Raw genomic sequence first — 16,492 nt, forward strand, 5'->3', positions numbered from 1 at the left:
CAAACCCCTAAAGGAATCAATATACTTCATTGTTTATAGAAAAACCTTTTATTGTCTCTATCATGTCAAGCTATGGACTGTACTTAGAAAAATAGGCATCTCAAAGCAATTCAAAGGACAGATGAACTAGACTCATTATATTCTAGATACATGATGAAAATCTCTGGGAACTCTATAATGCTGGGAAAGGTGGAAGTAAAAGTAAAAAGAGAATGATTAGCAGCAAGGTGGATGTACCTATTTATCATTGGTAGATGAGAAGGCCAAAGTATATTTTGTGGTCACTGAGTTAACTTTGTCTGATAACATTTAAATGAAAGCGTGATATGTCATTAATTTTCTGTGTCTTCCATTAGCTTTCACACAAGTTCATAGATGAAGACCAATAATGGCAATATTTATATTTGCTGTTTATAATTATTTAGATCTAAGACATATACTCTATCTTCTGCATACAATTATAATACAAAGTTGTATCAGGGTAAAACCTCAACAGACTAGAGTAGCAGATTTTGAATACAATGCACAGTATTCTTATCAGGATATCATGCCAAAATAATGGACTTGTCCATTATTTGGAGAAGCACTTTCAACAATAGACTTTGTTTTCCCTCCAAAACGGATATGCTTCAGTCTATGTTTGATTTCCAAGTAGATGATACAGCAACAACAGCAATGTTTTTCCTCCAACTGGTTCCTATTCTGAACAATGCTTTGTTGCTGATAGACATTTGGGGAAACTTGTTCTTAAAGTCAATCTTGAGAATGAGTTCTATTGGAAGGCTACCTCTGTGACTGGAAAGAGGAAAGAAAAATGGGAAAAATTGGATTGAAGATGTACTGGAGTTTAAGCCACCTGTTTCCTAAGCAGTCCATTAAACCAAGGTTTGGCTCTATTTAAATACCAATTTAATTATCATACAAGGTCACATCTGGACTGCAAAATTCAAAATAGCTAAGTAAGAAACAAGTAGGTCCAAACTCTCTAACAGTCCATATTGTTGAAACTTATATGTGATTGCTCATCTGTCATGTTTTTTGTACAAACTGCTGTCCATTATACTGGGACAGAGATTCTGAAATGTCTTTCCAAACTACAATTCTCAGGGTTCTTTTTAACTGATTTTTTTTTGGGGGGGGGGGGTTACAATTGCTTGATCAGGCCTAATTTTTTAGGACAGGATTATTGAGTAAAATTCTGCATACAAATGAATATGATCCAGCCAACTTTCAGTGTGTAATGAGGGAACAATTGTGGAAGGGTACTTACAAGTCCATAATATCCATCTAACGTTATTAAAAACAAGGTGTTTTAACAATCTGAGTCAGAACCACTTAAAGTATTATAGATGGTGTAAGATTCTGGGTTTTTTGGTGCAACAAATAAGCTGGCAACTGCAGGCCTATGTGGGAAACTGGAGCAGCTCTGGATGTAGGCGTTAATTCCGTCAACTCCTTTTACAGAAAAGCCCATCTGAGACCTTTTCATTTGTTAGAATTCCTTGTAGCAGCATTCTATCTTCCAAGGCATAGCAAAGGCCCCTAAAATCAACTTCACCGAGTTAGAATTGTGCCCTTACTTTGCAGAAAATCGCTGAAGCTACTTTTAAAATGTCTTATTTTACACCCACATATATACAAATATCATTTATGCCTTGAAAAATATGTGAAGTTGAAATACAGCATTTTTATCTTGCATTGTAATGTGTATTTTTAGTATATACCGTATTTTTTGGAGTATAAGACGCACCAGAGTATAAGACACACCAAGGTTTTGAAGAGGCAATTTTTTTTTTAAGTAGGTATGTAGAGGGAGAGAGAGAGAAATACAGTAAGTAGGTAGGTAGGTAGGTAGGTAGGTAGGGAGGGAGGGAGGGAGAGGGAGAGGGAGAGGGAGAGGGGGAGAGAGGGAGAGAGGGAGAGAGAGAGAGAGAGAGAGAGAGAGAGAGAGAGAGAGAGAGAGAAGGTAGGTAGGTTGATGTTTCCAAGTTTATTTATCCATGTGCTGGAAAAGGAAATCTGATAACTTGCAGCATCTAAGACTTGTTTCTCCTGGCACAGCACTTGATCAATGTAATTCTCATCAATCACTCTAACTAAAGAGCTTTCCGAAAGAAAAAAAGTTTTTGCACTCTGCAAACCTCCCCAAAATGGCTCGTTTTTCGTGAAAACGGGCCTTTTCTTCATCTAAAAGGCATGAATAGCTTGGGGGGGGGGCTTGCAGAGTACTCCGGGGGGGGCAAAAAAGAGCAAAAATGACCCATTTTTCACGAAAATGGGCGTTTTTTGGCAAAAAAAATGGAGGCTAATAGAGTGCTGCTGGGAGCCGGGGGGGGCAAAAAACGGTCCGGTTTTTGCTCATTTCTGCCCTCCTCAGCACCCAGGAGCTCTCTGAAAACCTTCATAAGGCTATGCACTGCCATTTTGATGAAGGGGTGGGGCTTCAGGAGGCAAAAAAAATGCTGTATTCAATGTATAAGATGCACCCAGATTTTCAGCCTCTTTTTTGAGGAAAAAAGGTGCATCTTATACTCCGAAAAAGTCGGTAAGTGTTCCTAATGAAATTATACTAAGTGTGGTAACTTTGTTTTCATCAAAGAAAACTTTTTTCTTCATTTGTATGTGCCAATTGTTAAGGACTGTATAGTTATATAAAATCAGTTGCAGATGGAAGGTCCTCCATGCAAATTAATTTCTTAAAATTCAAACCAAGCAGATATCCTTACAAGAAGGCTGCAGTTTAGTGGTTGTGGTTTTTTGTTTTTAAAAGCAAATGCCAAGAGTGTCTGAATGAGGAATTCAGTCAGGTGAAGCCACTGTAGTTTAGAGAAAAATCTCATAAACTTTCTATAGTAATAATGTGATTAGATTACTCAGATTGCAAATATATGTATGTATGTATGTACGTATGTAATACATACATGTATTCAGTTATATATAGACATCCATTTTGTAGCAGAGAGACCTTACCTTTTCTCTTATCTGTTGGCTTCTTGACTGAACCAACAATATGGTCAAAGATTGATAGACATGGAATATGTTCTATAAGAAAGCCTGACAATATAATTCACAGATTACATTAAACAGAGAAATCTTCACGTCATATTGTGCTACAACTAAAAAACTGCACTGAAGCCTGTTATTATAGCAACTTTAAAAATATTTTATTAGCTATTGAGTGCCTTATGGTATAAAACATAGATATTAACTTTTCATTAATTGTTGCTGCATTGTATTGTATTGCATTGCATTGGATGTGTTGGAGAGCTGAAAGCATCGGTCAGAAGGGTCAGGATACAAAATGGACAATGGTATGCTATTCATACAGGCATCTTTCTAATTCTGGATTTTTTCTTCTTGTCTTTTGGGCAGTTTTGGGGAACTTGTTTTTTATCCTAAGTGTGGTAAGTCTCTCTTAGGCCTACTATTAAAGCCTTACGTAACTTTTTAAAGTTAGTCTTTAAACATTACCTCAACAACCAAGGTTAATCTGAAAATCCACCATTTTAATACTTTCAAACATTTCTCAATAACTTTTATTTGGAATTTTCCTTGAAGTGATATAAACTTCCTTTAATAAGAGTAACAGTACTTTTTAATCAGTATACTGATCATCATTTTGGAAAAGGATCCTTGAAATACATAGTGGATATACTTCCTAAAATATAAATATCCAAGATCCTTCATGATACAGTATATACATACAATAAAAACTAATGTAGTTTCTGTAAAATCCTAAACAATTTAAGAAACAAATTTGTTTTTCATGAAACACTATTCTTAAGAATAGGTAAATAAAAAAGTAGTTCACTATTTTATATCTATAGTTATAAAAGTTAGAAAGGACTCTGTTGTTAAACATTCATTTTATATCAATCTTTATTTTATTCAGTATATATGTCAACATAATACATATATATGGCCTAAAAGTTGTTTTATAGTCTTCATTTCTAATGTGAGAAAAGAATTTTTGAAGTTCAGCTCTGATCGTTCATGAGCAGGCTAGTGGTATTTTCATCTTGTTAATGATGTGCTGGTTACTGCTCTCTCTACCATTATGTCCTAGGATGGCCAGATATTTCTCCATTGCAAATCAGATGGATAACTGAATATTCTTCATTAATGTTTTCCTGCATTCAAAGTAAATTCATTTGAATATGTCATATTTTAACATGTACTTTCCCTGAAATAGTTAGAAATAAGACTAAATAGACTTTGAACATTTTAAGATAATGTATACTGATGCTTTTGATAACAAAATCAGTACTTATGAAATACCAACAGCCATATTGTGCTAAACATCTATTTCTATTATAAGATTTACTCACTTGAATTGTTAAACATTAAAACTGCAAATTCTTGGAAAACTATGGTTCCATTTTTATTTTCATAGGGGAAAAAAATCTAATTTTTGTTTCCATGAAAGAGGAATTGTGAACATACGGGATTTAACTTTCTGATGTTATATTGTGCATTTGCAAGGTGACCAAAGGTGTTTATATTCTAATTCAACACAAAAAAATAATAATAGATGCCTGCATACTTATACCATAAACTAAATAATTCCACATTCCAAAATAATCAATCACTTTGCTGGAAAATTATTACTATCTTCCCCTGTTTAAAAAACATCAAATATTGATGAACAGTGCATGTCCTGTAGGTCACAGGTCTCCAACCCTCAGGCTGTGGACCAGCACCACACTGTGGACTGCCAGGAATCAGGCCAAGCGAATGGAGTTCCATCCATATTTGCGTGGGATCCAGGCAACACACGGAACCAGTCCCTGGTGCCCAAGACGTTGAGGGGCCACTGCTGCAGATACTTTATCAAAACTAAGCTGAATCATGCAATCAGATATCAAAAAACATACAATATGGAAGTTAGTATTTCACATTGTTAAAATGTCGCTTTTGGTCTGCCACTTGAATGGCTGATAAAAGCAAATTGAATGTACAGTATTTTTGCTGTTTATAAACAAGAAAAAATAGAAACATGAAATATGCAGACAGTCTCTTAGGACTTTAGCACTATGGCTTGGCCTGTAAATGAAAAGCTGAAAATCTCAAATATTCTCTCCCTTAAACTCTATAGTATACACAATGGATGGCAATCTTTTAGCTTGCCTGGCCATATTGCATGAAGAAGAACTGTCTTGGGCAGCATATAAAACAGTGTTGGCAAACCTTTTTAGTATCAAGTGCCGAAACAGGAGCATATATGTGTGTGCCAGAAATCAGAAGAGCAGCTGCTCGGTATGCATGTGTGCGCTGGGAGATGATTTTCCAGTTTATGGCACACGCATGCACACCAGGCGGCTGCTCTTCCAGTTTCTGGAGCTCCCACATTTGTGAAGACCAGTTGGAACCCGGAAGAGCAACTGATGATTGCTTGTGTGCCTAGAGAGATGGCTCTGTGTGCCACTTTCGGCACAGGTGCCATAGGTTCGCCATATACATTCTGGCTCTCTTTTCCTATCTGCATGTAGCAGCTTGGTAGACATCTCCCTAACCTTCTTTTTACAATTGGCACTGTTATTCTGATGAGGGGAAAAATGAGATAATTTCTACAGAACCACTTCCTAACATTTTACTATAGATTCAAAGCTCCAGCCATTTCTTTTAGGGAGACACACTAATTCATAAAAGTGATAGAAAGAAAAAGAGATAACATTAAAAAAATCAAATTTTAGCTTCAAATTCTAACACAGAACAACATATTCTGATGGGGAGAAGGATATAGTAAAGGTAGATCAAGGGTTTTGATGAAATAGCTATTTTCAATTGAGGAAAACAAAGATGCAGCATTCCAGTTCGACCACAAGATGGTACTGGTCAGCTACAAACTGCTAATTTACTACACAGTTCAGGATATTATCTCCTCTCTCTTATCAAGAAAAACATTATTATGAGACACTAAAACTGAATTCATCCCAAGTACTATATACATTAATTTCTCCACAAGTTATACAGAGACATAAATACAAGAAACTAAAAGTTTTATCTAACATTTATAAAACAGCACAAATCAAAATAAATCAAACATTTACCTATTTCTATGTACAGAAAAAAATTAGGGCAAACTCCTCTGCTTGTTTTTACTGGTTACCTTAACCTAGTTTCTTAGGATAATTCTAGCTATATTCTCAGAGTTGTTCAGGAGATATTGTTTTCCCAACTCAGGAGCAGGAGCTCCTTGATCCAAACAAACAGAGGTTCCCAATTTATTCAAAAGATTTAAATCTCATATATTCAATAAAAAGGAAGGGATGAGGAAATCTGACTTTTGTGTACAGTGGTACTTTAAAGTTTGGGTACCTACTGTATTTCTAGCCACCTTGCTAGTTCTGCTAAAAAATTTGATTAGGAAATTGAGTAAATGCAGAACAAAAGTTTGATGTTATTGCTTTTAATATATGCTTTTTATTTTTAAAATAAAAGCTATTTATTTAATCATGTCACATCCATGAAGCTTCTACAGTTAACTGTGTGATATTAAGTTTCTGGAGATATGAGGTTCATTGCTGGGCATGGTACTATGTGTGACAGATATTGGTATGAGTAATAATTATGCAATTATATATTTTACTTCAAATCTATCATTTTGACCAGGTCAATAATGAAGAAGGATAACAATATATTAAAAATACAGAATACATAAAAGAAACATTTTTAAGAATAAAATATACAACAGTATTCACATGATAAAACTAATAAGCAGAAGCCAAATACAGCTCCTAAAATACCACATTCCACTGCTTAGGAATGACACATCGTAGTGTCTTAGATAACAAACAACAGATCTGATCCATCAACTTTCCAGATTCCCAAAATATAGTTTCACTGTGGAAACTATGATGGAAAAAAATAAAAAGAAAATAGCAGTTGAATTTTTGCACAGCCCAAGCAAAGTAACTGATCTAGAAAGAATATTAAGCTATTTGTCTCTTCCTCTCTTCCATACAGCTACAGTAGGATTTCCCTTACCAGCATTGTTAGTGATTCCTTACAGTTCACTTTTACCAACTTTCCAATTCATGCCTTCCAAAAATCACTCCTAGAAAAAGTACTGAGTTTCCATATTTCAGATTAAACTAGTTTTAGTAAAATAAACATATTTTGATTGTTTATATTAATAACATTTTTATTTTATTATGTGCACTACCTTCTGAAGAAGTCTACAACAATGAACAAAATAATACAATCGTTAATTTAAAAAACATGACAATGACTAAATCCTGTAAAAGACAGTAAGAATGCAAAAAATAATAATCAAGTTTATTTAAAAAAATCTGTCTAAAAGGCAATTTCCTCCTGGAGCAGCTATTATCTTACAAATATCTGACTGCTCCTTAAAAAAACTATAGGCTTGGTATCCTGCAACTGATTACTATATCCTAATAATGCAAAAGTAAAAATTTGTTCTGGCCTTCAGACTCTTAGCATGCTTGCCCAACACTATTCATACTTTCTATTTCATACCATACCATAAACAAGTAGCGCTTCACTCATAGCCTGAAGCTATGACATAATTTATTGCTAGGGAATAACCTAAGGGAATAGCCTAGGGAATAGGTTTCCTATTTCCTAATTTCCTAAGGGAAAAACATAGGGAATAACCCAAGGAATAAACAAAAACAAAAATAAAGGGAGCTACAATCTCTCACAAGAAGGTTCTGAGTCCAGGTTGATGCCCAAGAACTGGAGCTCAGCAAAAGACGTCCTATAGGGCGACTGAGTTTTTTAAAACTGAGCCTCTGAGGCAACCAAGAGGCGGAGCTACAATCAAATTTAAACTCAGTTCCTTGGGTAGCAAGCTGAAGTTAACCCATGCTTGGACACTCCAGGCAGCGCCTAAGAGAAACACTATATTCTAAGAAAAAATAATATTCTAGGTTTTCTAAGTATAGATCCAGATAACCCACTTCCTCCCGAACCTTTTGAAGTTCTACCACTTCTCAATAAAATTGTAGCCCCTCTCCCCCCTTAGGATGTAAACTGGAGTTTCTTCCAATCATAAATAATCCAGAAGTATATTAGGTCAGTGGTAATGAAAGCCACTGGGTGATATAAGAGGCTAGGATAGTTGCATCACCAGTTCCAGCTCCATTAGAGATCACTGATAAGCATGAGTAGTTTTGTCCCAGTATTATGCTCTAGACTAAAATTTAACTGATAATACAGTTAATTCATTTCCTCCAAAAGAGGAACAAAAGAAGGATGAAGATTGGCAAAACACTGTTCAGTACTACTGGGTCCAGGACAGAGGTGGGTTGCTCCCGGTTCGGGTGAACCGGTAGTAGCAGTGGCGGGAGGCTCCACCTACCTGGACGAATGCATGAACGAATCAGTAGTAAAAAAATTGGGAACCCACCACTGGTCCAGGCATGGCCTTTTAAGAAGGGGCAGACTATCACCTCCTTTGAAATAGATGAAAATACCATTCCAATAAGGAAGCATTTATTATTACTTGAATCCAACTGTGTTCTCAGGAGGCCTTGATCAGCCAGGAAGGAGATTGGTCTAATACACTGGTACCCAAAAGGTACACTGGTACCCAAAGATGCTGATCCATCTTTTCAAAAGCCACATAATCAAATTGAGCCCAGATAACCAGACAAGACTAAGGCCTGTTCATCTCCCTAGGATCAGAACTGCTGGAAGTCAGTTTTGAGTGGATTCTTAAAAAAATGTTTTCAATAGGTGCTTGGCATAGTTTTCACAGTGACCCCAGAAAGGTTTATCTAACCACTTTCTTATCCAGAAAGGACCAGATCACCTAAAAAAATGTCACCAGGCGACTTATCTGCAGGTTCAATGTCAAAGAAATAGGCATGTTTCACCACCCTTGTTACCACAAGTTAATCCTTAATAAAGGCTCTTACTTTATCTGGTCAGAATCATTCTTCATCTTCCACCAGAGGTAATATAGGCATCTCTTATGCTACTTCATCTCCCACAGTTCCTCTGAGAACCAGGAGTACATCTGGGCTTCAACCACATGGAGACTTTATTAGATCCAATCTAAGGCTGCTGTCCCTTGTTCATGCTAAGCAGTGATTAAGGCCTCAATTGAAGCATAAATCAGAGCTTCAGAAACTACCCCAAGTTTCCTTTGGAATTCTATCAGGTCTTTCAGGTAATTAGGATGGGCTAACTGAAGAGCTTGCCCCTTCCCTTGCAGGAGGGGCAGCTTGATAAGCTCCAAAGTTAGCAGGAATTGATTCATCGGTAATTTTAATTTTTATTTTACAATGAAGTTTGTATGCAACTTTCTATAGCACTTTATGTCATTTGCAATAACATCATTACACAAATTTGTCATTTCTATAATGAAAATTTGAATAAAAAATTGTCATTTGTGTAAATTATGAAACTGGCAAAAATTGGCATAATGTAAATTGAATCAATGCTCATACTGTTGTTCTCATGCAATTAACAGAAAAATTGTTATGATGAATGAACAGTCAGAATAACAGACATCCTTCCTTATCAACTGGTCTTTTAAATCAAGATTTTACATTTGTTGCTTGCTTTAAAGTTGACTTTACATACACTAAGAACTTAGAAAACAAACAACATATTTTTTACCCACAAATCCTAAACTCAGGTTGAAGGTTCATTCTCCGAGCTTGTGGGTTGGTTTCCAAATGTTTCATTACCAAGCTAGGTAACATCTTCAGCAAGGTTTAGGGAATGTCAGTGTCAGTATTCCTTCTGTCCTAAACTCTGCTGAAGACATTATCTAGTCTGATAATGAAACATTCAGAAACCCACCCACAAGCTCAGATAACGAATCTTCACCTTCATCCTATACCTGAGCTACAGATATTCCCCACTATTGCAAATCCTAAACTATTTAAAAAATACACTCATTTTTAGGTGTACTGTCATCTACAGTTTTTAATCTTACAAATTCAATATCTTTAAAATACATTTTAATAAATATGAAAAACAAGAACGATAGAAAATCATGTCATACCTTCATCTACAGAGGCTTCGCTACTATACCCATCATACTCTGCAGACAAAGGGCTATATTTTTGTCTGGTTTCCCAGCGATAATTTTTCTGTTGTCTACTGTTGCCTGCTGGTGGCCATGAACTCTGGGTTCTTGACAAGGCTTCATGGTATTTACCCAGTGCCTCATCTTCACTCTCCGATGATGAACCATGCTGGTCCTTATTTATATATAAATTATCTATTTTGGGAAAAGAGAAAAAAAATTAACAGATGGTACCATCCTAAAGTTATATTTAGTTTATCACTGAGAATCTTATATATCAAAATAACTCGACAATCAATGTAAATTTATTCATTTATTATTTCTATTAATGTTTCAGAAAGCACAAAACGTCTAGCGAAGAAATAATCAGGTTCTCAATAATTAAATCCCCCCATTTGTGTTTTCTTTTATTCCATCTAAGTATTTCACTGAATTTCTCGTTTTTCTTTCTAAAAATCTAGGTATCAGATTTATAAATAACATTGAAACAAGCTGTTTACATTATTCTGTTTGTTGGATACATATCTTTATTAAAAAAATGTTTTTCTTTTTGAGCAGAAAACCTCAGTAGGATCAGATTCTATTAATATTTGAAAAGAAGATCACAAGAAAATTGCAAGGTTGCAAGTTACATTGGGAAGTCAAAAAATATAGTGGAAGAAAACAATAGGAAATCATTCTATATTGTTGCTATGCAGATTAATGGATGAGTCCAAGAAGTCATCAGGAGTTGTGTCTAAAACAAGTCTTTTTCTTAACAAGCATTATGACATCATAATTTCTATGTTGGTGGTTCTCTTTTACTATTATTTCTGAAGATTCACACAAATGGTTTTTGAGTTACGACTATTCATTCAGCAATTGTTCAAACTTAATTGTTCAAACTGTAGTGGTTTAACTTCAGATACTTACACCCATCCCCAAAATCATGCTGTTGTAGCATCACTGTGGATATGTCATCAAAATTCAAGCCCTTGGTAGTCTCCTCACACTTATGACTGCACAGGTGTTTCAACTTCCCACACCCACCTACTTCACCCCATTTCTGGCCTTTTGCTCCCCTGCACTCCACTACTCCTGCTTCCCTGTGTTCCACTGCCTCAGTTAACCAAGCATATCCAGTCAGGCTCTTTATGAGGCAGCCCATTCCCATTATCATATATTGCAGTTTCTTCCTGAGATCGGGAAGAAGGCCTCACATAGCCAACACCTCATGAAGGGCCAGACCAGGCATGCTTTGTAAACTATGAAAAGTATTATTTTTATTAAATACAATGCATACAAAGACAAGAAAAACAGAGGAAAAGTGAGAAAATTTAATAACGTACTTAAGAAAATATAAATTTTCAGTACAGAAAAATGTTTTGAAACCTTAGAGATATATCAGTAAATTATGTAAATCAACATTCAGAAATTGTATACAATGTTAGCAAGAATAGAACACAATTTAGATAATCGTTTTTCATTGACTCTGATCCTCTGTTGTTACCTGAAAATCTCTCAAAACCTCTCATCATCAGATTAGGATGTATATTACTTTGGATTCGAACACAAAATGATATTTTTGGAATATTTTGGGAACATGAACGGTACCATTCCTTAAACAAAATGCATCTTCTTTTGGAGTGTTTACAGCATCTTTTTCTACAAAAACATTGCTCATTTTGAAGAGTGGCAGGAGACAGATATTACATGTGTGCTGCTGCATTACTCTGAAATACCTTTTTGCCTTCAAATCCAAATATTACATAGTCTTATTAGAGAGCCCTTCTGAGCCACAGAGATAAAATTTGGAAGTGGTGAAAGAAGAGACATTTTATGAATTGTACTTTCATTCATAAAAAGAGAGCTACAGCTCTAGAAATATATATATATATATATATATATATATATATATATATATATATATATATATATATATATATATATATATATATATATATATAATTGTTTTATAGATAAATTAATTCCATAAAACACCTAAGAAGAATGTAGTAAAAGATCCAGGAAAGGTTGAACATATAAAAAGTATGGCTATGATATGACACCTCACCTTTTTCTGGTGTCTTCTTACTACTCACTTCTTTTAAAAAACTTTCTGAGTACTTAGTCTTTTCCTGTTCACTTTTCTTTGCAAGTTCAGATGTTACCTTTTTTTCTTGCTTTGTCACAAGTGTCTTGTATTTCTTTCCTTTTACTTGATGAAAACGGTTTAGTTTTTCAGATCTTGAGTCTGACAGTTCTAGTGTTTGTTCCTCAGTTTTTTCCAAACACATGAATGAAATACTGTGTACTTCTTGAGTGTTTTTCAAGTCAAGTTCTGTTGGTTTTTGTTTTATTTTTTCAGACAAACTTTCATTAGATTGGTTTGATACAGTATGTGACTGTCTATCTGGTTCTTGATTAAGAAATTCTTCTGGCTTATAAGTACTGTAATTCTCTCTACTATTTTTTGATATATGTTTTTCTAAGTAATTAATTTTACATTGAGCATGTTTTACATGTGTGTCACAAATTTTTGTCTCATTAAAAAAAATCTTTGGTTCATGATCATTTTGCTGAGAATCTACTTTGCCTTTATTAGGACAAAACTCCCTACCATTATTTGTACATTTTTTTGAAGAAGTACTCTGTCTTTGTTTTTCTTCAGGTACACATTCTTCTGTCACAAAATTTTCTTTAATGTTATTTAGTGATGTTATTTTTTCATCTTTATCTAATAGAGGTTTATCTTCTTGCACTGTAGTTGTACTTTCTGTCCGAAAATTGCTGAACATGTTTGTTACCTGCTCTGTAACAGAGTCAGCTACTGTGTAGCTGACATCACCAACCACACCAGTAAAATCATCTACAGCATTACTTAATGTGTCAACCAGAGAAGACACAGAAGGAAGACTAAGATTTTGTTGCAAATGTTTGAAAAATGACATATTTCAATTCTATATTAATAAATTAATATTACAAGAAAATTACAATATTGTTAATGTCTCACTCTTGCAATTTATTTACCATTAATTAAAGGGCAATTAACATTAGTCTTCTGATTTTATTTTCTTAAATGTAATAAACAAGAACAAATATTTTCTTTATGAAGCCAGAATCATTCCTTTTCTAGGATTCTTATAATATTATAGTAAAATGTGAACTACTTATAATCAGATATTGAAAATATTTAAAATATTTAAAATATTGGATTTTATTTTACACCTGCAAAGGAAAATTTAAATAATATATCAAAATGAATATGTTTTGGGCTGGTACAAAACAATAATCAATAATATACATCCCCTGCCTTTTTCTAGTTTAAAGAATTTATATAGCCTAACATATTCCATTCCAGATTGTAAACATTATAGAGCATAGATGTGATCTAAAGAAATCTAAACAAAAAAGCCTAATTTAAATTAATGGATTTATCTAATTTCTGGTTGCACTCAATGTAAATAAAAGGCAAAACCAATCCACCCTATTCATCAATTAGATGTTTTATTACACTGCATCAACATCCAGGTTAGGGGTATGATGGTGCACTCAGTAGTCAGAAAGGCCAGTGTATCAGAATAGAAATAATTCAGTAACTAATCTTAGCTTCAGCTGGATAGTATAAGTATAATCTTTATCGTCACTGTACTTAAATACAACGAAAATGGTCTCTTCCACCTCTAGCTTTTTATATTGAGGAATCTCATATATGTTGTAAAATACATTTGTTTTGCTATATATTAGCATGATGATATAGTTTATTAATTGTATATAGGAAAATGTTTTTCCCAATGTTTTAAAAGCTTCAACTAAATAAAATAGATTCCCTAAATAAATAATTATGACCAATCACTACAGATACATGAATTAAAATATTTATGAATTTACCAGATATGTAAATAGAAGTTACCTATGTCCTTCAAAATCATATGTTGAAGAATTTTATACTTACGCAGTTTGTCCTGTGAATTTTTTCTGCTAGTGTAATGGGAATTGAGGTCTGGGAGGCCTCCAATATTTTCAAAACACATCTTCTTGTTAATATACAGAAAAAGAATCAACAGCAAGATGATAAGTACCCCAACTGCTGATAGAAATCCAACTGCCTCAGGAGATACTAGAAGAAACAAAACCATAATCAGAGTGCAAGAATAACACCATTTATAATAATCAGATTATCACTTCTCACCCTAAATTATATGCAAGTAGTCCTCAACTTATGATCATACTTGAACCCACAATTTTAGTCCTAAGTCATGATGGTCATGAAGAGAGTCACCATGTGGACATGCTCAATTTTACAATATTTTGCAATAATTATTAAATGAACACCATGATTAAGTGAATCTATTGATCAGGCTTAAGGTTGACTCAGGCTTCCATCCTTCTGAGATGGGTAAAATGAGGACCCAGATTTTAGGGGGCAATATGCTGACTCTGTAAACCACTTAGAGAGGGCTGTAAAAGCACTTTAAAGCGGTATATAAGAGAAAGTAGATGAACTTTTTGCTGGTCAGCTAACTAAGTTATGTAGGAAGCACACCACAATAGTAATGGGAGATTTTAACTACCCTGACATCAACTGGGAAACAAACTCTGCACCAAGTGGAAGATCCAACAGGTTCCTAACAAACCTAGCAGACAACTTTGTCTCCCAAAAAGTAGAGAAGGGAACAAGGGGATCAGCCATATTGGCTGTAATTCTCACTAACGAAGAGGAAATGATAGAAGATGTTGAAGCCATAGGAACCCTGGGGGCAAGTGACCATGCAATATTGGAATTCAACATTATGCAAACACAAGTAGTAGAACAAAGTCAAACTAGAGTCTTGGACTTTAAGAGAACTAATTTCAATAAACTTAGAGAGAGCTTGGGAAAATTCCATGGATGAGAATCCTCAAGGGGAAAACATCTCAAGAAGCTTGGGAAATTTTGAAAAATGAGATTACAAAAGCCCAGTCTAGCACAATACCAATGAAGAAGAAAAATAACAGCTCCCAAAAGAAACCAGCATGGCTCCATAAAGAACTCTCTGACAAATTGAAAGACAAAAAAGGGAAGTATAAAAAGTGGAAAGAGGGGGATATAACTAAGGCAGAATATCAGCAAATAGCCCGAGCCTGTAAAGATGAAGTGAGGAAAGCTAAGGCTCACAATGAAGAAAGGCTTGCCACAAAAGTAAAAATTAACAAAAAACTACAGATCTATCAGCCTGACCTCAATACCAGGAAAGATTCTGGAAAAAATAATCAAGCAACGAATTAGCGAACACCTAGAAGCAAACAAAGTAATAGCCAAAAGCCAACATGGGTTTCTCAAAAACAGATCATGCCAGACTAATCTTATTGCATTCTTTGATAATGTGACAAAATTAGTGGACCAGAGGAATGCCATCGATATAGTTTATTTGGACTTTAGTAAGGCATTTGATAAGGTAGACCATAACCTACTACTAGATAAAGTAGAAGAATGTGCGTTAGACAGCATCACCACCAGATTGATTCGTAACTGGCTGACCAACCGCACTCAACATGTAGTCCACAATGGAACTACATCTACATGGAGGGAAGTATGCAGTGGAGTACCCCAAGGCTCTGTTTTAGACCCAATACTCTTCAAAATCTTCATCAATGATTTGGATGAGGGAATAAATGGGGAACTCATCAAATTTGCAGATGACACCAAGCTGGCAGGAATAGCCAACACTCCAGAAGACAGGCTTAAGATACAGAAGGATCTTGACAAACTTGAACATTGGGCACTATCTAATAAAATGAAATTTGATGGTGAAAAGAATAAGGTTCTACATTTAGGCAACAAAAACAAAATGCACAGGTACAATATAGGTGGTATCTTGCTCAGTTGTAGTAACTGTGAAAGGGATCTTGGAGTCCTAGTGGACAACCATTTAAATATGAGCCAGCAGTGTGCAGCAGCTGCCAAAAAAGCCAACACAGTTCTAGGTTGCATAAATAGAGGGATAGAATCAAGATCATATGAAGTGTTAATACCACTTTATAATGCCTTGGTAAGGCCATACTTGGAATACTGCATTCAGTTCTGGTCGCCACGATGTAGAAAAGACGTGGAGACTCTGGAAAGAGTGCAGAGAAGAGAAACAAAGATGATTAGGGGACTGGAGACTAAAACATATGAAGAACGGTTGCAGGAACTGGGTATGTTTAGTTTAAGAGAAAGAAGGACTAGGCGAGACATGATAGCAGTGTTCCAATATCTCAGGGGTTGCCACAAAGAAGAGGGAGTCCAACTATTTTCCAAGGCACCTGAGGGTAGAACAAGAAGCAATGGGTGGAAATTTATCAAGGAGAGAAGCAACTTAGAACTGAGGTTAAATTTCCTGACAGTTAGAACAATTAATCAGTGGAACAGCTTGCCTCCAGAAGTTGCGAATGCCCCAACACTGCAAGTCTTTAAGAAGATGTTTGATAGCCATCTGTCTGAAACGGTAGAGGGTTTCCTGCCTAGGCAGTGGGTTGGACTAG

At 35.1% G+C, this 16,492-nt stretch overlaps 1 protein-coding gene across 4 annotated transcripts in view; it reads right to left on the reverse strand.

Moving 5' to 3' along the window:
- SYT14 (synaptotagmin 14) overlaps positions 1 to 16,492 on the reverse strand; it is an 86,968-nt gene that overhangs the window by 41,126 nt on the left and 29,350 nt on the right. For 3 of the 4 annotated variants that reach the window (XM_032216671.1, XM_032216670.1, XM_032216673.1), the window contains exons 3-4: positions 13,941 to 14,105; positions 9,983 to 10,201 (exon numbers count right to left, since the gene is read on the reverse strand). In XM_032216671.1, coding sequence (XP_032072562.1) covers positions 9,983 to 10,201; positions 13,941 to 14,105 — 384 coding nt within the window. Of the gene's footprint in view, positions 1 to 9,982; positions 10,202 to 12,059; positions 14,106 to 16,492 lie in introns of those variants that run through there. The other variant, XM_032216672.1, reaches the window with a different exon arrangement.

The sequence above is a fragment of the Thamnophis elegans genome, chromosome 4 (assembly GCF_009769535.1).
Source record: "Thamnophis elegans isolate rThaEle1 chromosome 4, rThaEle1.pri, whole genome shotgun sequence".
Taxonomy (NCBI): Eukaryota; Metazoa; Chordata; class Lepidosauria; order Squamata; family Colubridae; genus Thamnophis; species Thamnophis elegans.